The 15212-nt window shown below is 43.0% G+C and overlaps 1 protein-coding gene across 2 annotated transcripts in view; it reads right to left on the bottom strand.

The window, feature by feature from the left end:
• The window catches only part of SOBP (sine oculis binding protein homolog), a 114411-nt gene extending 99595 nt beyond the window's left edge, over positions 1-14816 (bottom strand). The window contains exons 1-3 of one of the 2 annotated variants that reach the window (XM_068184195.1): positions 14296-14816; positions 5016-5154; positions 2987-3172 (exon numbers count right to left, since the gene is read on the bottom strand). In XM_068184195.1, coding sequence (XP_068040296.1) covers positions 2987-3172; positions 5016-5154; positions 14296-14391 — 421 coding nt within the window. In that variant the 5' untranslated portion in view covers positions 14392-14816. The remainder of the gene's footprint in view (positions 1-2986; positions 3173-5015; positions 5155-14295) is intronic. The other variant, XM_068184194.1, reaches the window with a different exon arrangement.
• Between the last annotated feature and the right edge of the window lie 396 nt (positions 14817-15212).

Below are 15212 nucleotides of genomic sequence, written 5' to 3'. Positions count from 1 at the left end.
ATTTGCCTTCCTAAAAATCTTGTTTCCCTTGGCTTCCTGACTGTGTCTTTTCTACCTCTGCAATTGCTATGTCAGTGCACATTGCAGAGTATCTTTCTTGTTTCTCTTCAGGTTTGTGAGCATCCCTCATGCTCTGCTCTTGTTCCTCTTACCTGTATTGAATCTTATCAGCAAAATTATTCAACTAATAATTCAATGGATCTGCTTATCCTCTTCAGACCATTACACTCCTGTCCAAATGAATACCTCAGCCAGTCTCTCTGACACCTCTTTACTCATGCTGACCCTTCTGTTCAAGATCAATACAGCAAGAATTAAAGTCTTAATAATTTCTCCCTGAGTGCTCACTCCATATTATTCGCTCAATAAGGATGGACTGCACCATTTTTCCCATCCTTCAGATTCATGATTTAGTTATCATTTTCACCCGTGGGCACTCCCTTTTGAGCTATATTGAAGTCTTGTAGATTTTTCTCCTGTACCATACCTAAAAGCTTTTCTCACCGTTCACAAACTCTGGGCACATCCTAATTTTTAGCCTCCCAGTCATTACAGTGCATTGCTACCTGGTGTTCTCTCTGGCCTGTAATGTAGCTTTGCCCTCTGTGTGTCCACACAAAACATGCTGCAAAGATCCGTTTTTCTGCCCAGCATTTTAACCTTGAAACTTTCTCTTGACCTCTTTCTGCCTCTCTCTCCTGTCCCCTTACTTCATTTATCTACTCAAACGTGGATAAATACTTTGGTGTTAGTGGCAGATCAGTCATAGCCTGTCTGTCCCCCATGCTGAAAATGTCAACTTTCACCTTATTAATTAAGGATGTGAGTCTAATCATTTGCCTGCTCAAGTCAAAGAAGCACCTTTGTGCTGTTTCCAAAGTCATCCCCCCTATGCTTGCGAGGGACTCCAAGAACACATCCCCAGAGTTACTCTTGTCTGGCCTTGTATCACTCTGAAGTTTTCTGCTTTGATGTAGTGCCCACAAAACGGTCTCAAAGTGCTGTGCCAAGACCACTGCCTCGCACACTGGCTCTCCTGGAGCCTTTGTACTCCCTTTCCTACCAGTTGTTTCTTGCCAGGCTCTTCAGAGTGATCATGGCTAGGGCACCTACACCCTAAGATAAAACAAAACCATTACTACCCTTGCTTATTGCAAATCCCACAAAGGTGGTGATTCCCCTCCCCCTCCAATCCTCCCAAGCTTTGGTCGCTAAAACAAAGGTGAGATAAATACATTCATCTGCTCAGAAGTCATGGTAATCTAGTGCTCATTACCAATCATAGGATAAAGTCAGAGGAGGCAGAGATTATACATTCATATCTCCTGTGCAGATACAACAACATTATTTATTGTTAATGAATGAATTAAAAACCTAAAGGTGGAAAAGACTTATGAAAAGCTCTCTCTACACATTACCCTTAGGGGTACATTTGAACACAGGATCATATGTTGTAGGTGGACAGGCAAAGAACAGAAGGCAGTTGACTTGGCCAAGATTCCCTTGTGTCCACTTAACTACTGTTGCAGTAATTTGTTTTTCTACTTCATAGTTCAATCTCCTCCTGCTTATTCGGTGTCATAAAAATCCAGCAACTGTGGCAATTTGCACAATGCATGCTATAGCTTTGTGTTCACATACCACAAATTCAGCATTCTGGATTCATTCGTGACTCAGATTGGAGGGGAAAATAGCTTGGGATGGCACAAGCCCTTGATTAAAGCTTTAGGGCCAAATCAACAACAGCTGAGGATCCAGCCCATATGGCCTGAGATCTTTAGCTGTGTAAAGGCTGCAGGAATGGACCCAAATAGCTTTGGTAATTAGCAACTATCGTATAAAATAGATTGAATGTCTTTGGCAAGGAGCACATATTGAGTAACATTTGAAAATTATTCATAGCATATTATATACTTCTTTAGAGATAAAACTCAACGACATAACAATAATTTAGGAGGGGCAACTGTAGTCTATTACACAACCAACAACAGGCAAACACTTTCTGGGATCAATCAGTATTTTACAGCTACCTTTAGACAATGTTACGGAGGGCAGAGGTGACCTGGGACCTGATCCTACAAGCAGTTCTGCATCTGCAGAAGCACCCTGGCACCCGCTGGCATGTCTTTAGCCCCAGGTGTGGAGAACTGATGTTCTTGGCTAGGAGTTGCCAAGTTGTCACCCTGTACTCCTCAGTGCCTTGGTCACTCAAGAGCAACCACAACAACACCCAGGGATGTCCACGGAAGCAGGACTCAGCCTGCTCCCATCTGGATGCACCAATTTTCACACTGTGTGGAGCAGTAAACAATAACAGAACAATTAATCACCCTGGTGTAGCCGTAAGAGCTCCTTCCACAGATTACCATAAGCAGCATGTGGAGGAGAATAAATCATTTTTCATGCAAACTCTGAGGAATGGCATGTTAGAAAACCTCTCCTGATAAAAATCTAATGAAAATGTAAAACGTCTCAGTGCAGTCTCCTGGGTAGAGTCAAAATCATATTAAACCCTTGAGAGACAGCGGTCAGGGATTTCAATGGGAATCAAGAGACAGTTTTCCCAGTATGAGCTTGTTAACCTGATATAAAGACATGATACTGATTTGATGGCTTTGTCTCTTTCACTGTTTCCTTCATGCAGCCTATTTTTAAGTTAATAATCTTTCATTAATTTAGTTAAAGGCTTTATTCACCAGAACAAAATCTTTATTATTTTTTCTAAAAGCAAATGCTGTTGAAGTGCTGAGAGCATAATCCAGCATAAGGAGTGTCACAAGCAATGCAAGTTTGTTGTCATTGCATTTGCAGGAGTTTTTCAAGAATAGGAAACTGATTAAAGCCACTCTCCCGCTCATTTTTAAAGTAATCTGTGACTGGGTTTTAATCATTTTGAAATCAGCCTTCTTGCTAAGACATTGTGATCCAGTGATCTCAGGACGCTGTCAGTAACAGTAACCATTTTTACACGTTCATTAGGATTTACCTGCTGGTGGCTTTATGAAAGGTGGTGGAATTAATGGGACAATAATAGGTACATTCCCATGATCCTTCGACCCTGCTGGTGAGTCTGATAGTCCATTTCCTGTGGCAAGCCCTGGGTAGCTTGGGTTTATATTGTACGGTGAAATAACACTGTCCTCAGGTAATTTTGGTTTTGGCAAAGAATTTTCTGTAAAACACAAAGAACACATTGTACAGTATGACACAAATTTCTTAAATGGCCCCACATACTTTCACCAATCTCTTCATTAAATTACTATCCCTAATACAAGAATACTGCACAAAAATCCCAAGTATTTCCCCTTTTAAAGAAATTGATACTTTCCAGTAATCTTCAGAAGTGCTCCATTCTTTTTTCAAAATCAAACTCACACTTTCTTTTTGCAGAAGGTAAAAGGTGGGATTATTTTGTCATGCTTAGCCTTAGTATGCCTGATTTAGTCAATGGCATCCTATTCTTGTACTTCATTTCTACTGTTTGCATGATCACACTCAGTGTGCTGTGACTTCTCTAGTACAAGGACCATAAACTGAAGAATAAAAGAATTCCTATTCTCTATAAATAATATGAGTAGTAATAATGAAAGGAATTTAAAGAAAGGAACAAAATATTGAAGTCACAGTAAAGTGTGCATAAAATGATGACAGTTATTATTCTGATTCTTTAATCCCGAATCCCCTCAGGATTCTTATTTGTAGGAATTTCTCTGATATATCTCAGCCATGGGACTCCCTCTTCTCCCATCTCTCAGAACAAGAAATGTGCTTTTTCCCCCTCCCAAAAACTGCATACAGCAAAAATTTCTACCTATCACAGGCATCCGATATCTATGGTATATAAAACATATGATTTGCATCATGTGCCTATTAAAAAAGTATGTCACAAATTTCATCAAGTACAGGCTGGAGTCAGTAATCATTCAGTAAAAGATGTATTTATTAAAACAGAAATAAATTAAGTGCATTACTACACAGGCACATGTTTCTTCAAAGGTAGCTTAATGACATTACGTTTTCAATGAAAAATAAATATTGATCACCAGTGTTGTTATAGTACTAACAAGCTGCAAACATTCAATTTTAACACAATTAGGTTGCTTCACCTTACCTCTAATTTCTTCCCCATTTTCTAGCCATCTGTCCCTCAGCACTGGTCTCTCTGGTGTCAGTACTCATTGCAACACTCACTGAAAACAGTGCTGTTGCTAGCTATCAAAAAGAAAACCCAAACATTGCTGACCACAAACACAGTGAAAAGTAGCACTCCAAGTGGATATAAGCTGTTGGGATCTCCTCTCTTTACCTCACCTTTGAGGAACTCCTGTTGGATAAGTAAAGATGCAGCAATTTTTTATTTTTCTACTTGCTCTGATGACAAGCCCCTATCCACTCCCTTAGACTGAGGAGTCAGAAGGCAAAACCTGAATGACTGAACAAACCAAAAGGCTCTCACCCTTTACATTTTGAATCACAAAGACTCAGCAATGTCTCAAATAAATTTCATCTATGGAAAATTTCTACCACAGTGCAGAAGACAGTATAGTACAAACATGGATGAGAAGCCTTCTGTGAGCATTCACACTTGTTCCTACATGTGTGACTATTCCAGTTTAAAATTTTAATAATATTTTTAAAAGTTGTAGACCAACCAGCCTTAGTATGGGAAGCAAAAGGGTTCCTTTAGGCTACCCTGATAAGTACTCCTTCCTTTCTCCAGTTGTGAGTAGTTTATTGATACCACAGGCACATGGCTTTCAACTGACACATGAAAGGCATTATTTGTGAAGATATATATCAATAGATAACAATATATCAATAGACCAACAGCTAATTTGTTAAGTGACTTTCCTCATAGCCTATGGGCTTCCCTGTACCACAAGGTACTCTCAGGTATTTTTATGTAAAGCAACCAAGACACAAGCAGCAGAACATGCTTTGCAATCAACACCAATCAGACAGGTTGAGCTATTAATCCTTCTTTACATGAACACAGAAACATGAAGTCGCGTTACCTTTGAGAACGGAAATGTGCTGGCGGCTTTCCCCATCTGCTGAGTAGTTCCTGAATTCAATATCTTCTCCATCTTTCAGTTCTACCTTATCATAACCATACCAGCCAAGGAGCTCATTCATAGTGTTTTCAGCAAAGTTCTGAAAGAGAAAAATTACCTACTTATTTATGTAATCAATAACCATTTGGAAGGAAGGGAGGACTGCATAAATCGAACCATATCTGTGCTACATGAGGAAGTGTCAGGTTTGGCCCACCTCCTCAAAGACTAATGTTCATTTCATAACTCAAGTGCATAAAGTGAAACACATTTAAATCTCAGACTGGCACATGTAATTATGACAGAGACTCATATGTCTGTAATTTAGAGAAAATGAAAAGGAGAGTTATTTATGACTTTTGCTCTGACATTCAATGTCAGAGATATTTTAACATACATTCCCCACACAAACTTGTCTGTGTTGCCATAAAATATTTAAGACTGCAGCAAGAGAATAACAGAAAACCAGGACTTTTTTTTCCAGCCAGCAGTTAATCAATCTTACTGCGTTACAGTCTTTTCAGCTGGAGCAGGTCACTGACACAATTACAGTTCCTTGAGGTGTCCATGAACCAAATCAAATAAAATCACAGCAGACGTTTTTTTTCTCAGTTATAAGCCCTTGCATAGTCGAAGCACTTAAAGATTCTTCACTGTGAAAGCATTCTACCATCATTTTTCATACAAATGTTTCTTATATTTGTTTAAGAAAGCCTTTCTCAATTTTGCCGTATTTATTTTCAAACCAATTTCCAAGCGGCTGAGTGGTTACATTTTATGTTTGTATGGAAATGTAAAGTATGGAACATGACTGTCATAACCCTCAATTTCTATTAAAAATATGTCCTCTAGGTCATGAGGCAAAAATATTTCTGTAGAAAATGCTCATTACTGGGCCAGGAGATTTAATGGAGTAAGTTAAGAAATCTGCAGCCAGGCAACAAAGCTTTCTGAAACCAAATAGTGCCACAGAGCTCCACAGATTATGGATTTAGGAAACTACCAAAGGAAACCAGCTAACGAATTATTGCAATGGCAAAGATCAGTTTAAAGTAGGATGACAACTATAAGTTGAAACAAAAAAGCCACACACAGAGCCCTTCTATTTGGTTTTTGCAATTTTTTTTATTAACACTCTTCTAGAACAAATTCCAAACTTCATATTCCTCCAAGATCTTGACATCTAAATGAATGCTTCTGATAAGCACTGCCTCCCAGGACTCTGGCAAAGGAATAAGGAGAATACAACACCAAGTCAAAACAAATGGTGAATGTCAAATTTGCAGGTTGCCAGATTTTGTCTAGTAACTGCTCTAGCTTAATTTTTGAGTGGGAGAAAGTCTAATGATAGAACACAGCAATTCTCCAGTCATTTAAACAAATAAATAAATTTAATCAGATGATAATTGCTTTTGAATTCAAAGCTACAGCAGGCGCTGTGTCCCAGAACCTCGGAGCACTGCACTGCTCCTGGCTCATTCATCACACCAGATTACATAGGTGTTCCTGTCACTCAAGGAGCGCTGTAAAGCAGCTATAAGCAATAAACACAAGCAATTTGTACTCTTCCAAGAGTATCATCTGTGCAATTATGCTACAAACACACTTCAGGAAAAGAAAACCCAAAACAAAACCCCAGAGCAGACCCCTAAAGCTTCCATTTCCTTTTCTTTTTTCCCCCTCTGCATTTTCACCTTACCATGTGATGGAAGTCACAATTCTGTGGCTATCCTGTGCAGCCCCAGATTGCTAAAATTATTCCATCATCCCACCTCTGCTTCTAGACTCAGCATTATAAGTATGATATGTGAATTAGGCCACTACAACACTTTTCAATGAGTACAATGCAGTGCAAATGTGGCTAACAACTACCTAGATGATCTGAATGATGTAGTGCTGTGTTTTAAATATTAGCAAAATGGAAAAAAAATTCTAAAAGCTGTTTTTCATTGGTGTTTCGGTTTGTTTTGGTTTTTTTTTTTAGCTTTTTAGAAAACTTCTCTCCCAGGATTCAAGAGGCCCAAGGCACCAACCCTGTTTGTAACCCATGGGAAACCAATAACAAAATGACCTGGACCTGGGGAGTCAGATCTCACCACTGCAACACACTCAAAATTACCTGAAAGGGCCTGTGGAGGCCCAAAGGCAAGGTCTGCCAGCTTCCCTTGCTTTGCTAAATTTCAACTATGGAGACACAGCCCTAGAGACTACCCTAGCAAGGTAGAGACCAACAGACAAAATCTTACCGATTTAAACCCCATGCAACCAAATTAATTGAGTAGCTCTAAATTTGCCTCCTGTGGATGCTTTGTGTTCTATTTGCACTGCTGATCAACTCAGATAACGAATAATTTCTAATTACTTGTCAAGGAATACATAAGCAAGGTTGTACATATGTTTGTTTTTCCCTGAAAATTCATACATGCATCTGTCCATTCAAAACACAGTCAAAATGATGGTTGGGTTTGTAATGGCACAAAATTTAAGTCATGTCTCCTTTAAACTATCCATGATAAGTGATGCACCAAAATGAACATTCATACTGACAAAAAATACATTAGATTTCAAAATCACTCATCACAGAGATCTGACTATTTTATAAAATAGTAAATCAATGGGGTCTTTTCTACTAACTTCAATGAGAGTACAACAAGGTTGCATGCCAGCAATAACAAAAGTAAGCACCTTTTGACACCAATTCCCCAAAAAAAGGGTGGCTTGGATTTAAAAAAAAATTATAAAAGAAGAAAACAGTTAAGCCATTCTCTTCCATAATTTATCTTACCTACTACAATGATGCAAGTCACCCTTAATACCATTCTCTCAGTGACTAACAGCCAGAGCTCCATTACACCACACTTCATTCACAGCAAATGGAAAGCATGATCCCATCCTTAGCAAGCTGAGTGTCAAACCTGAGAAATGTTTTTTTCCACACTGACTCTATTGCATAGATGGGTATCCAAAGAACATCACCTTCCCTCAGACTCCTGACTACAACATCCATTTGCAGAGATGTCTAACACCCTGATGGTTGAGATCATGTTGAAGCCACTGCCCTGAAGCTGACCACTATTAATTCATTGTTTTCATGTATTTCCCCTTCTTCCATTTCAATGATAGACACAAAACACATGGTAACAAGATGGGATTTGTAAAGACCAGTGTGGTGGCAATAGTCAAAACACAAATGATGAGATATTTCTTTCTCTGTGTGAAGACAGGGAAGGGGGGGAAGACGAAAAAGAAAAAAATAAGAGAGACAATGACCAGTCCTTGGTGAAGCTAAGAAAAGGAAGAAAGCATGTTAATACACAACCTGTACATGCAGAACGGAACATCACTGAAAGATATACAAGTGTCAAAGGCTTAGTGAAAGGAAGAGTGATGATTGTAACACTGAAGCTGGAGAAAAGCAGGAATGTGGACTCAACATTGGAGCAGGAAAGCAGAAGCAGCAGTGATCAAGCAAGCTAGACAGAAGCCAGAGGAATTGCAAGATAATAGACCTGCCAAAGACCACGGAGGAGATGTGAAGGCAGGTGTCGATGACCAGATGGAGGATGTGCAAGGAGCTGCAATTCAAAGCTTCAGCAGGAACAGGACATCAGAGGCATTAAGGTAGTCCATGCCTACTTTCAGACTCATTCCCCAAAAGGATGTGGAGTGTCTGCAGGATGAGGCTGCCACCCTAACCCCACAGATGTGCCAAAGGGCTGGGATGATGTGAAAGACTAGTGTAGAGAGAAAACCTTACTCATAATCAATAAAATCTCAGGTCAGTAATTACACTGCTAAGCTGGGACCCTTAGCCCAACAGAAGCCCCCCTGCAGGGACCCACAGATTTCATTGCAAATGTACAGCATGGAGCCTAACTTCAGCCAGAGGCAATGCTCAGTCCCCTGCGCGAAAACAGAGACCGAGCCCTGGTGCCACCCACAGCGTGGGTCAGCACCAGAGCTGAGAAGAAAACCACAGAAATCCTGTTCCACGTCCTTCCACGCTCATTCTGCCACGCCGTGCACCAAGCAGACAAGCTTTTGAGACCACAATGGAAACACCAGTCCCCTCTGCAGCTGCCAGTGCACCCAGGCAGTTGGTTAACATCCCACAGGAGCCAAACCTCCTGCTCTTCCCTAGCTGACAGAGCACCATTACAGCTGCTGACTGCCTGAGCACTCACTACGGCTGCGGCACAACCAGCTCATGCCTGCCAAAGAAATCAGCCCGAAAACGCTCCAGTGGCCCCAGTCACACACCACAGCCAAAGCCCTTCCTTCCCAATAGATGGCAATTCAGCTTTTGCCCACTGCTAAGTCCCAAAGCACTTATCATCACTGTGGGGCAATGTGTAATTTGTGAGTTTTAACTGTATGATTTCTCTATTCTTGTAGTACTTCCCTCCTGGAAGAGCCAGGATAACTAACTGTTATGCTCATTGGTATTTCTACTTGAATTTGCTCCCTATTCTCCTGAAAGATGAAGAAGAGTGTGTTGACTTGCTAGACTGTAGTTTCCCTCCTTTCTGAGTCTGACACATATGCTAGGCAGTAAAAATATAATCACATTTATTCCCACTTTAGGATTCATTTCATCGTAACAGTACACGTACAGTTTGATTTTTTTACATTACAATGCATAATTTCTCCAAATCTTTGCTAATTAATACATTCTTAAACTATGCCACGTGTGTCTTTCCATCTTAGATCTCTTGACTTTCCTTCTCTATGAACCTTATTCACAGGGGGCAAGACCTGGCTTCACCGAATGAGGCCTGGCAAACATGGAGGCAGGAAACACAGGGGAGCATGAGTCTGTCAGACTCATTTTCTTCTAGGTTTTACTGCTGAATGTTTATTTCAGATCTGGGAGGAAGCATAGTGGCTCCACTCCATTTCCTTGCCGGCATAACCCACTCAGTGCAGAGCCCCACAAACTCACTTTTCACTTTCACTGCATCAAGGAAATAAAAATGTTTCTAGAGGCACTATACAAACTTGGATCTTTTTTCCCCAGCCCTCACATTCTTTGCTTGTTTATACTGTCGCCATACTGAATTCTGTGATTAGACCTTTACACTATCAGAAATTCCACTATGCTTTACTTTCCTTTGTCCTCCCATGTATGTTTGGCTCTGTATAACCCACTTTGTTTGGGGAAGCATTATTTCTGCAGTGCCCTGCCAGGTGAGGCTCCCTGTACAGGCAGGCAACCCCTCTGCAGCCATCCCACAAAACTTCCATGCATAGTCCACAGAAAAAATTTGGTCTCCTGAAATAATGCAATTGATAAAGTCTGTCTGCTTTCCCACTTTCCCAAAGATATTATTTGCTTTTCAGGAGAGAAGGGAGGAGTTTCCTTGGAATCTTCCGAGCACTCTGAGCAAACTGGCTCGCTCCAGGCACTGGGCTGCTACGCCTGCTTCACCGCTTTCCTCCTTCTGACAGTAGTACTTTCAAATGCCAAACAGGGACTATTTAAACACTAAACTGAAAGATATTCTGATGAGTTTACTATTCAATGATAACAGATGGGGCTGCCCTAAGCTCTAGGCACCAGGAACAAAGCCCAATTTTAGATACAAATTAGTTATTGGGAATATTTATGGACAGCAAACTCCTTGGGCACACGGAGCAGCCCTGTGAAATTACAACACAAATTAACTGCTTACCTTTCAACTGCTAGAGACACATGGATACATTGCCTCATCTGTGCAGGAGAACTTCCAGTGCAATTCAGTACTGGATGTAACCTCACCTCACAGCACTGCAGAGCACCTAGCTATTCCTCCTGAGCAGCACTGCTTCCTGGCAGCAGGATGGCAAATGGAAATAAGGCAAGGAGGGATGGATGGGGGATCCACCACTGTGCCTAGACAACTGCTTTCATCAAACTTTTACAGACATTTTGGTTTTAAAACAGTAGTAGGTTCCCTGATGACAAAAAGTTTGGATTTATGAGGTGTTTGGTTGTTCACCAGCAAGTGAAAATGGCACCAAACTGAATTTCAGAATAACCATCTGCTTTTACTCCAAGGCACGAGGTGAATGCTACCTCTGGAAGAAAAACTGGAAAATCTCATCCGAAGGAGGACAAAAGAAAAAACAACTAGAAAATATGAAAGAGTGGCCATAAAGGTCACAGTGTAACAAAAACAGTTCCTCGTGAATATATTTTTCATTGAAACGTAATATCAGAAAACTCTGCAGAGTCATGTACTTTTTGCACACAACATTGTATCAAATTAAAATTTGTTATAACCATCGTGTACATTAGGTTAGCGATAACAAAAACGTAACTCAATATCTGGCATAAGGAAAGAGCGAGCAACCTGAATATCCATCCAGTCGTGTTAAAACCAAGCTGTGACACTACTGTTGGAAAACACTAAACAAGCAGTTAGGTGTTGTGATCCTTCTTGAGTAAATATCTGACTGTATCAAACAGCAAATCTCAAAGGAAGTCTCTGTGATGAGGTAATATTATTGCTCATTCATAGTGCATTGAATTTACTGTACTTAAAATAGACACTTGTACCAATGGCCTTTTTATTATCCAAAGTGGGGGGGAAAAAAGAAATCACATATACACCAGTCATTTTTCTTTCTGCTAGCAAAGGGATGCAATTCGATCCAATGTGGGCTGAAACCTGAGTAGGTCACTGTACACCATGATAAAATTCCCTAACCCCTGAGCCAAATTTCCCTGAGGGGGCCCTCCTACTTCTCCTTTACTTTCCAAGCTGACTTTTCCATTCCCTCTCTCGTCTTTTCCTCCCCTTCATCTCTTTCATTTCCCCTACCTTAAAGCCTTGATATCTGATCTGCTGCTGATACTCAGGTTACAGTTTTTACAGCTTAGGCTGTCTATTGCTGTATACATTCCTTTCTTTCTGCTCTGCTGTGATTACTTACCAGAGCTTATTTTACACTGGTCCAGATGAAAGCAGTTCAGATGAAGGGAAACAGCCAGCCTGTTTGAACATTACAGATACAAACCTACACAAGGGCACATTGTGCTCCCTCTGTCATTTCACTGCAAACATTTTGCACACTGTAACCAATTTGTTACATTATTGTATTCTCCAGGTTTATTAAGAACAACTAGATGTCTTAGTTCATCAATAAAGAAAAAGGGTAAATGATCACCACAGGATTTTAACTTTCTCAACCAGTCAAAAATTCAAACTACTTCTTTTTCCTCCTCCCTCTTTTTCCCCTTCTTAGATGATAGCAGCCAACAGCCCTACTAAAAATGCACAGCACATATAGCATAGTTTATGCTGAAAGGTGGGCTATGGAAGGTTCTGCCATCAGCTGTCTCACTCTGAACCAGAAATTACATAGGTTCAAAATGTCCTTTCTACACACCTTTAGTTTTTAAGTCAGCTGGAATCTTGAGGTTCCTAACCTTAAGCAGTTAGCCATGATTAAGAAAGAGAAACTCTCTGCATGAAGGTTAATGCTAGTGCTTAATACCAAAGCATTAATTTAAAATTGTGTAATTTTTCTCCTTCACACAATGTTGTTTTTGTTTCTTCCTCACCCTTTCAGACAAACATCTGTTATACTGTAGAAGAACAACTATCTCCCAAACCGCTGAGTGTGCCTGCAGCCAAAGTAAACAAAACAAACCCAGAGGATCCAGCACAGTCAGCCTTTATATCCAGCCAGGATAACATTTCACATGTTTTGATTAAAATTAGCTAATTTGTAATTCTAGAACCTATGAAACTTAAAAGCTGCAATCCATATAGATCGCATTAGGCGATGCTCTGAGGGGCTAATGCCCTGTACTACAGACCTCTGCAGTCCTCAAAACTATGTGGGATTACAATGAGCAATGACTCTCCGGTGGCTGCACAGAGCCCTCTCCGAAAATAGGATGTGTCACATATCTCACAAAGAAAGCGGGAGCTCCTCTGGACTTGAAGCTACTACAGTTTGTTTCCAAAGAGATGCACCAACACATTATTTTGTTTGTGCCCCTAATACTACTCTTGTCCACATTTACATTTGAAGTGCACACAGAACCATGAACACGCTCATTACACAGGCAGCAAGAACAAGAACGCCTGCCTTGGGCAGGAAAGGGCACCTAACCGAAATTAGTGGTGTGCAAAAGAGGGGAGAGGGGAGGGGATGGCGCATTCCCGTTTAATTTTATATGGGGAGACCAATGTTCCGGAAAGCAAAGATATTTTCACTAGGCATCATGCATATTTATACATTCGCCTATATAGTATACATACTATGTGAACGAGTGACATTTTCCAGGCAGTCTTCCACTTATAATCAGCCTTTTAATAAATGACATATTCAAATTAAATCTCGGCAGCTTTATCTCGTAGCCAGACTATGCTGTTTTAGTCACTTTATCTGCGCATTTAACAACAAGTTCAGCTGAAGTCTAGCAATACATTGTTACCAACTTTGGGGAATTAGAGACATCAAACAAACAGACAGGGAACAGACATGGAACACAGGCGCAAAAAATAGGACCGGTCCAGCCTGGAACAGCGACCTAATGATAAAAGAAGTTCCAAAATAGCGGGTTTGTGCCATCGCAACCATCCCAACATCTGGAGCGGCCGCCAGAGCACAGCTGGAGTGGCACCGGTTCCTATCAAGCAGGACAGCCCTCCGCGCGTAAATACACTTCCATCAAAAGCAGCCCCCGGACAAGCCACCTTCCAGCGACACCTCTGCGCTGCCGCGAGCCGCGGAGCGAAGCGGTGCAGCAGAGGAGGAGGCGAAAGGGGCAAGCAGAGAAAAGGGGTCTCCGCGCTGAAGCGCCACACTGATGCACGGCTCAGACCGCAACGTTTCACTTTGACAATTTAATTACACAGTTGCAGCTGGCTACTGAAAAAGGACAGAAATACAGTGTTCAAAAGAGACCCCTTTCTTTCCTAACTTTAAGGGCTTCGCAGCTACCTGATGGGGTGGCTACAGAAAGGGAAGAAAAAAAAAAGAAAGGCGCATCATTGGCACCCGAGGAGCTTAAAAGCCCAACGAGAGAGTTATTTTTAAAAAATAAATAAAGCTGGTCAATGAACAGGATTTGCAGCCTGTGAATTCGTCTCTGTTTGCAGCCCAGGAGGCGGAGTTGAGACACATTCAGTGCATCCTACAAAAAAAAAAAAAAATGACAAGAGATCCTTTCTTATTTCATCTCCATGCTCGGAGGCGGGGGGTGCGGGGGGGGGACCCCGGTCCCGTCCCTATCACAGGCACCTACCTTCATCTCCTCGTTGATCTCCCGCTTCACCGGGTGAGCCGGCTTCCTACTCCTTTTATTTTCGGGAGGTCTCCCTTCTTTCTCCATTTCTGCCATTTTTTGCGCCTACTTGGTGGTGGTGGTGGTGGAGATGAAATGGCTGCTGGTGCTCTGGGGGGGCCGGGAGGGGCGCGGGGGGGCGGCGGCGGCGGCGGCTCTCAGTGGTGGCAGGCGGCGCCACGGAGGGCCCGGGGGGAGCGCGGCGGCGGCGGCGGCGGCGGCGGGCGGGCGGGGGGCGCGGGCGGGCAGGGGCGCGGGTGCCCCGGCGAGTCAGCCATCTTCTGCCTCGCCGCCGGCCCGCATGGGAGCGGCGGGGCGGGCGGGCGGGAGGCAGCGCGGAGCGAGCCGGCCCCGCGCCTGCTGTGGCGCTGCTGGCGGGCTGCCGCGGAGGGGGCGGCGGAGGGAAGGGGGAGGCCGGCCCCGGACCGCCGGCGGGCGGGGCTTGCCGGCACCGAATCGGCCGCCGCTGCCCGCCATGGGAGCCGGGGAGGGGGGAGGCGCCGAGCACCGGGCGGAGCGGAGCGCGACGGAGAGGAGGGGCGGTGCGCACCCGCCCCCGCCCCCAGCCCGGGATGGGGAGGGGGGCCCGGTGTTCCCCACGAACATCCGAGGGGTCCGCCCGGCCTGTGCCCCCTACGCAGCCGACTCGTCCCGTCCGGTCCCGTCCCGTCCGGTCCCGTCCCGTCCCCGCCGCTTTCAGCAGAGGCTCTTCCCCTGATCACTCCTGGTTTTCCCTTTATCTGCGGCGGGGAGGTGCGGATGAATGGTTTGGTGGGACGCGCTTCAGCGAGGAGATGCCGGATTACAGCACACACTGTGGGCGATATATTGATTATTCCTAGGCTCTGCTTTCCCGCTTTCCCTGGCAGTCCCTGATT

The sequence above is a fragment of the Anomalospiza imberbis genome, chromosome 3 (assembly GCF_031753505.1).
Source record: "Anomalospiza imberbis isolate Cuckoo-Finch-1a 21T00152 chromosome 3, ASM3175350v1, whole genome shotgun sequence".
Taxonomy (NCBI): domain Eukaryota; kingdom Metazoa; phylum Chordata; class Aves; order Passeriformes; family Viduidae; genus Anomalospiza; species Anomalospiza imberbis.
The sequence above is the reverse complement of the archived record's forward strand: the minus strand, read 5'-3'. Positions and strand labels throughout refer to the sequence as shown.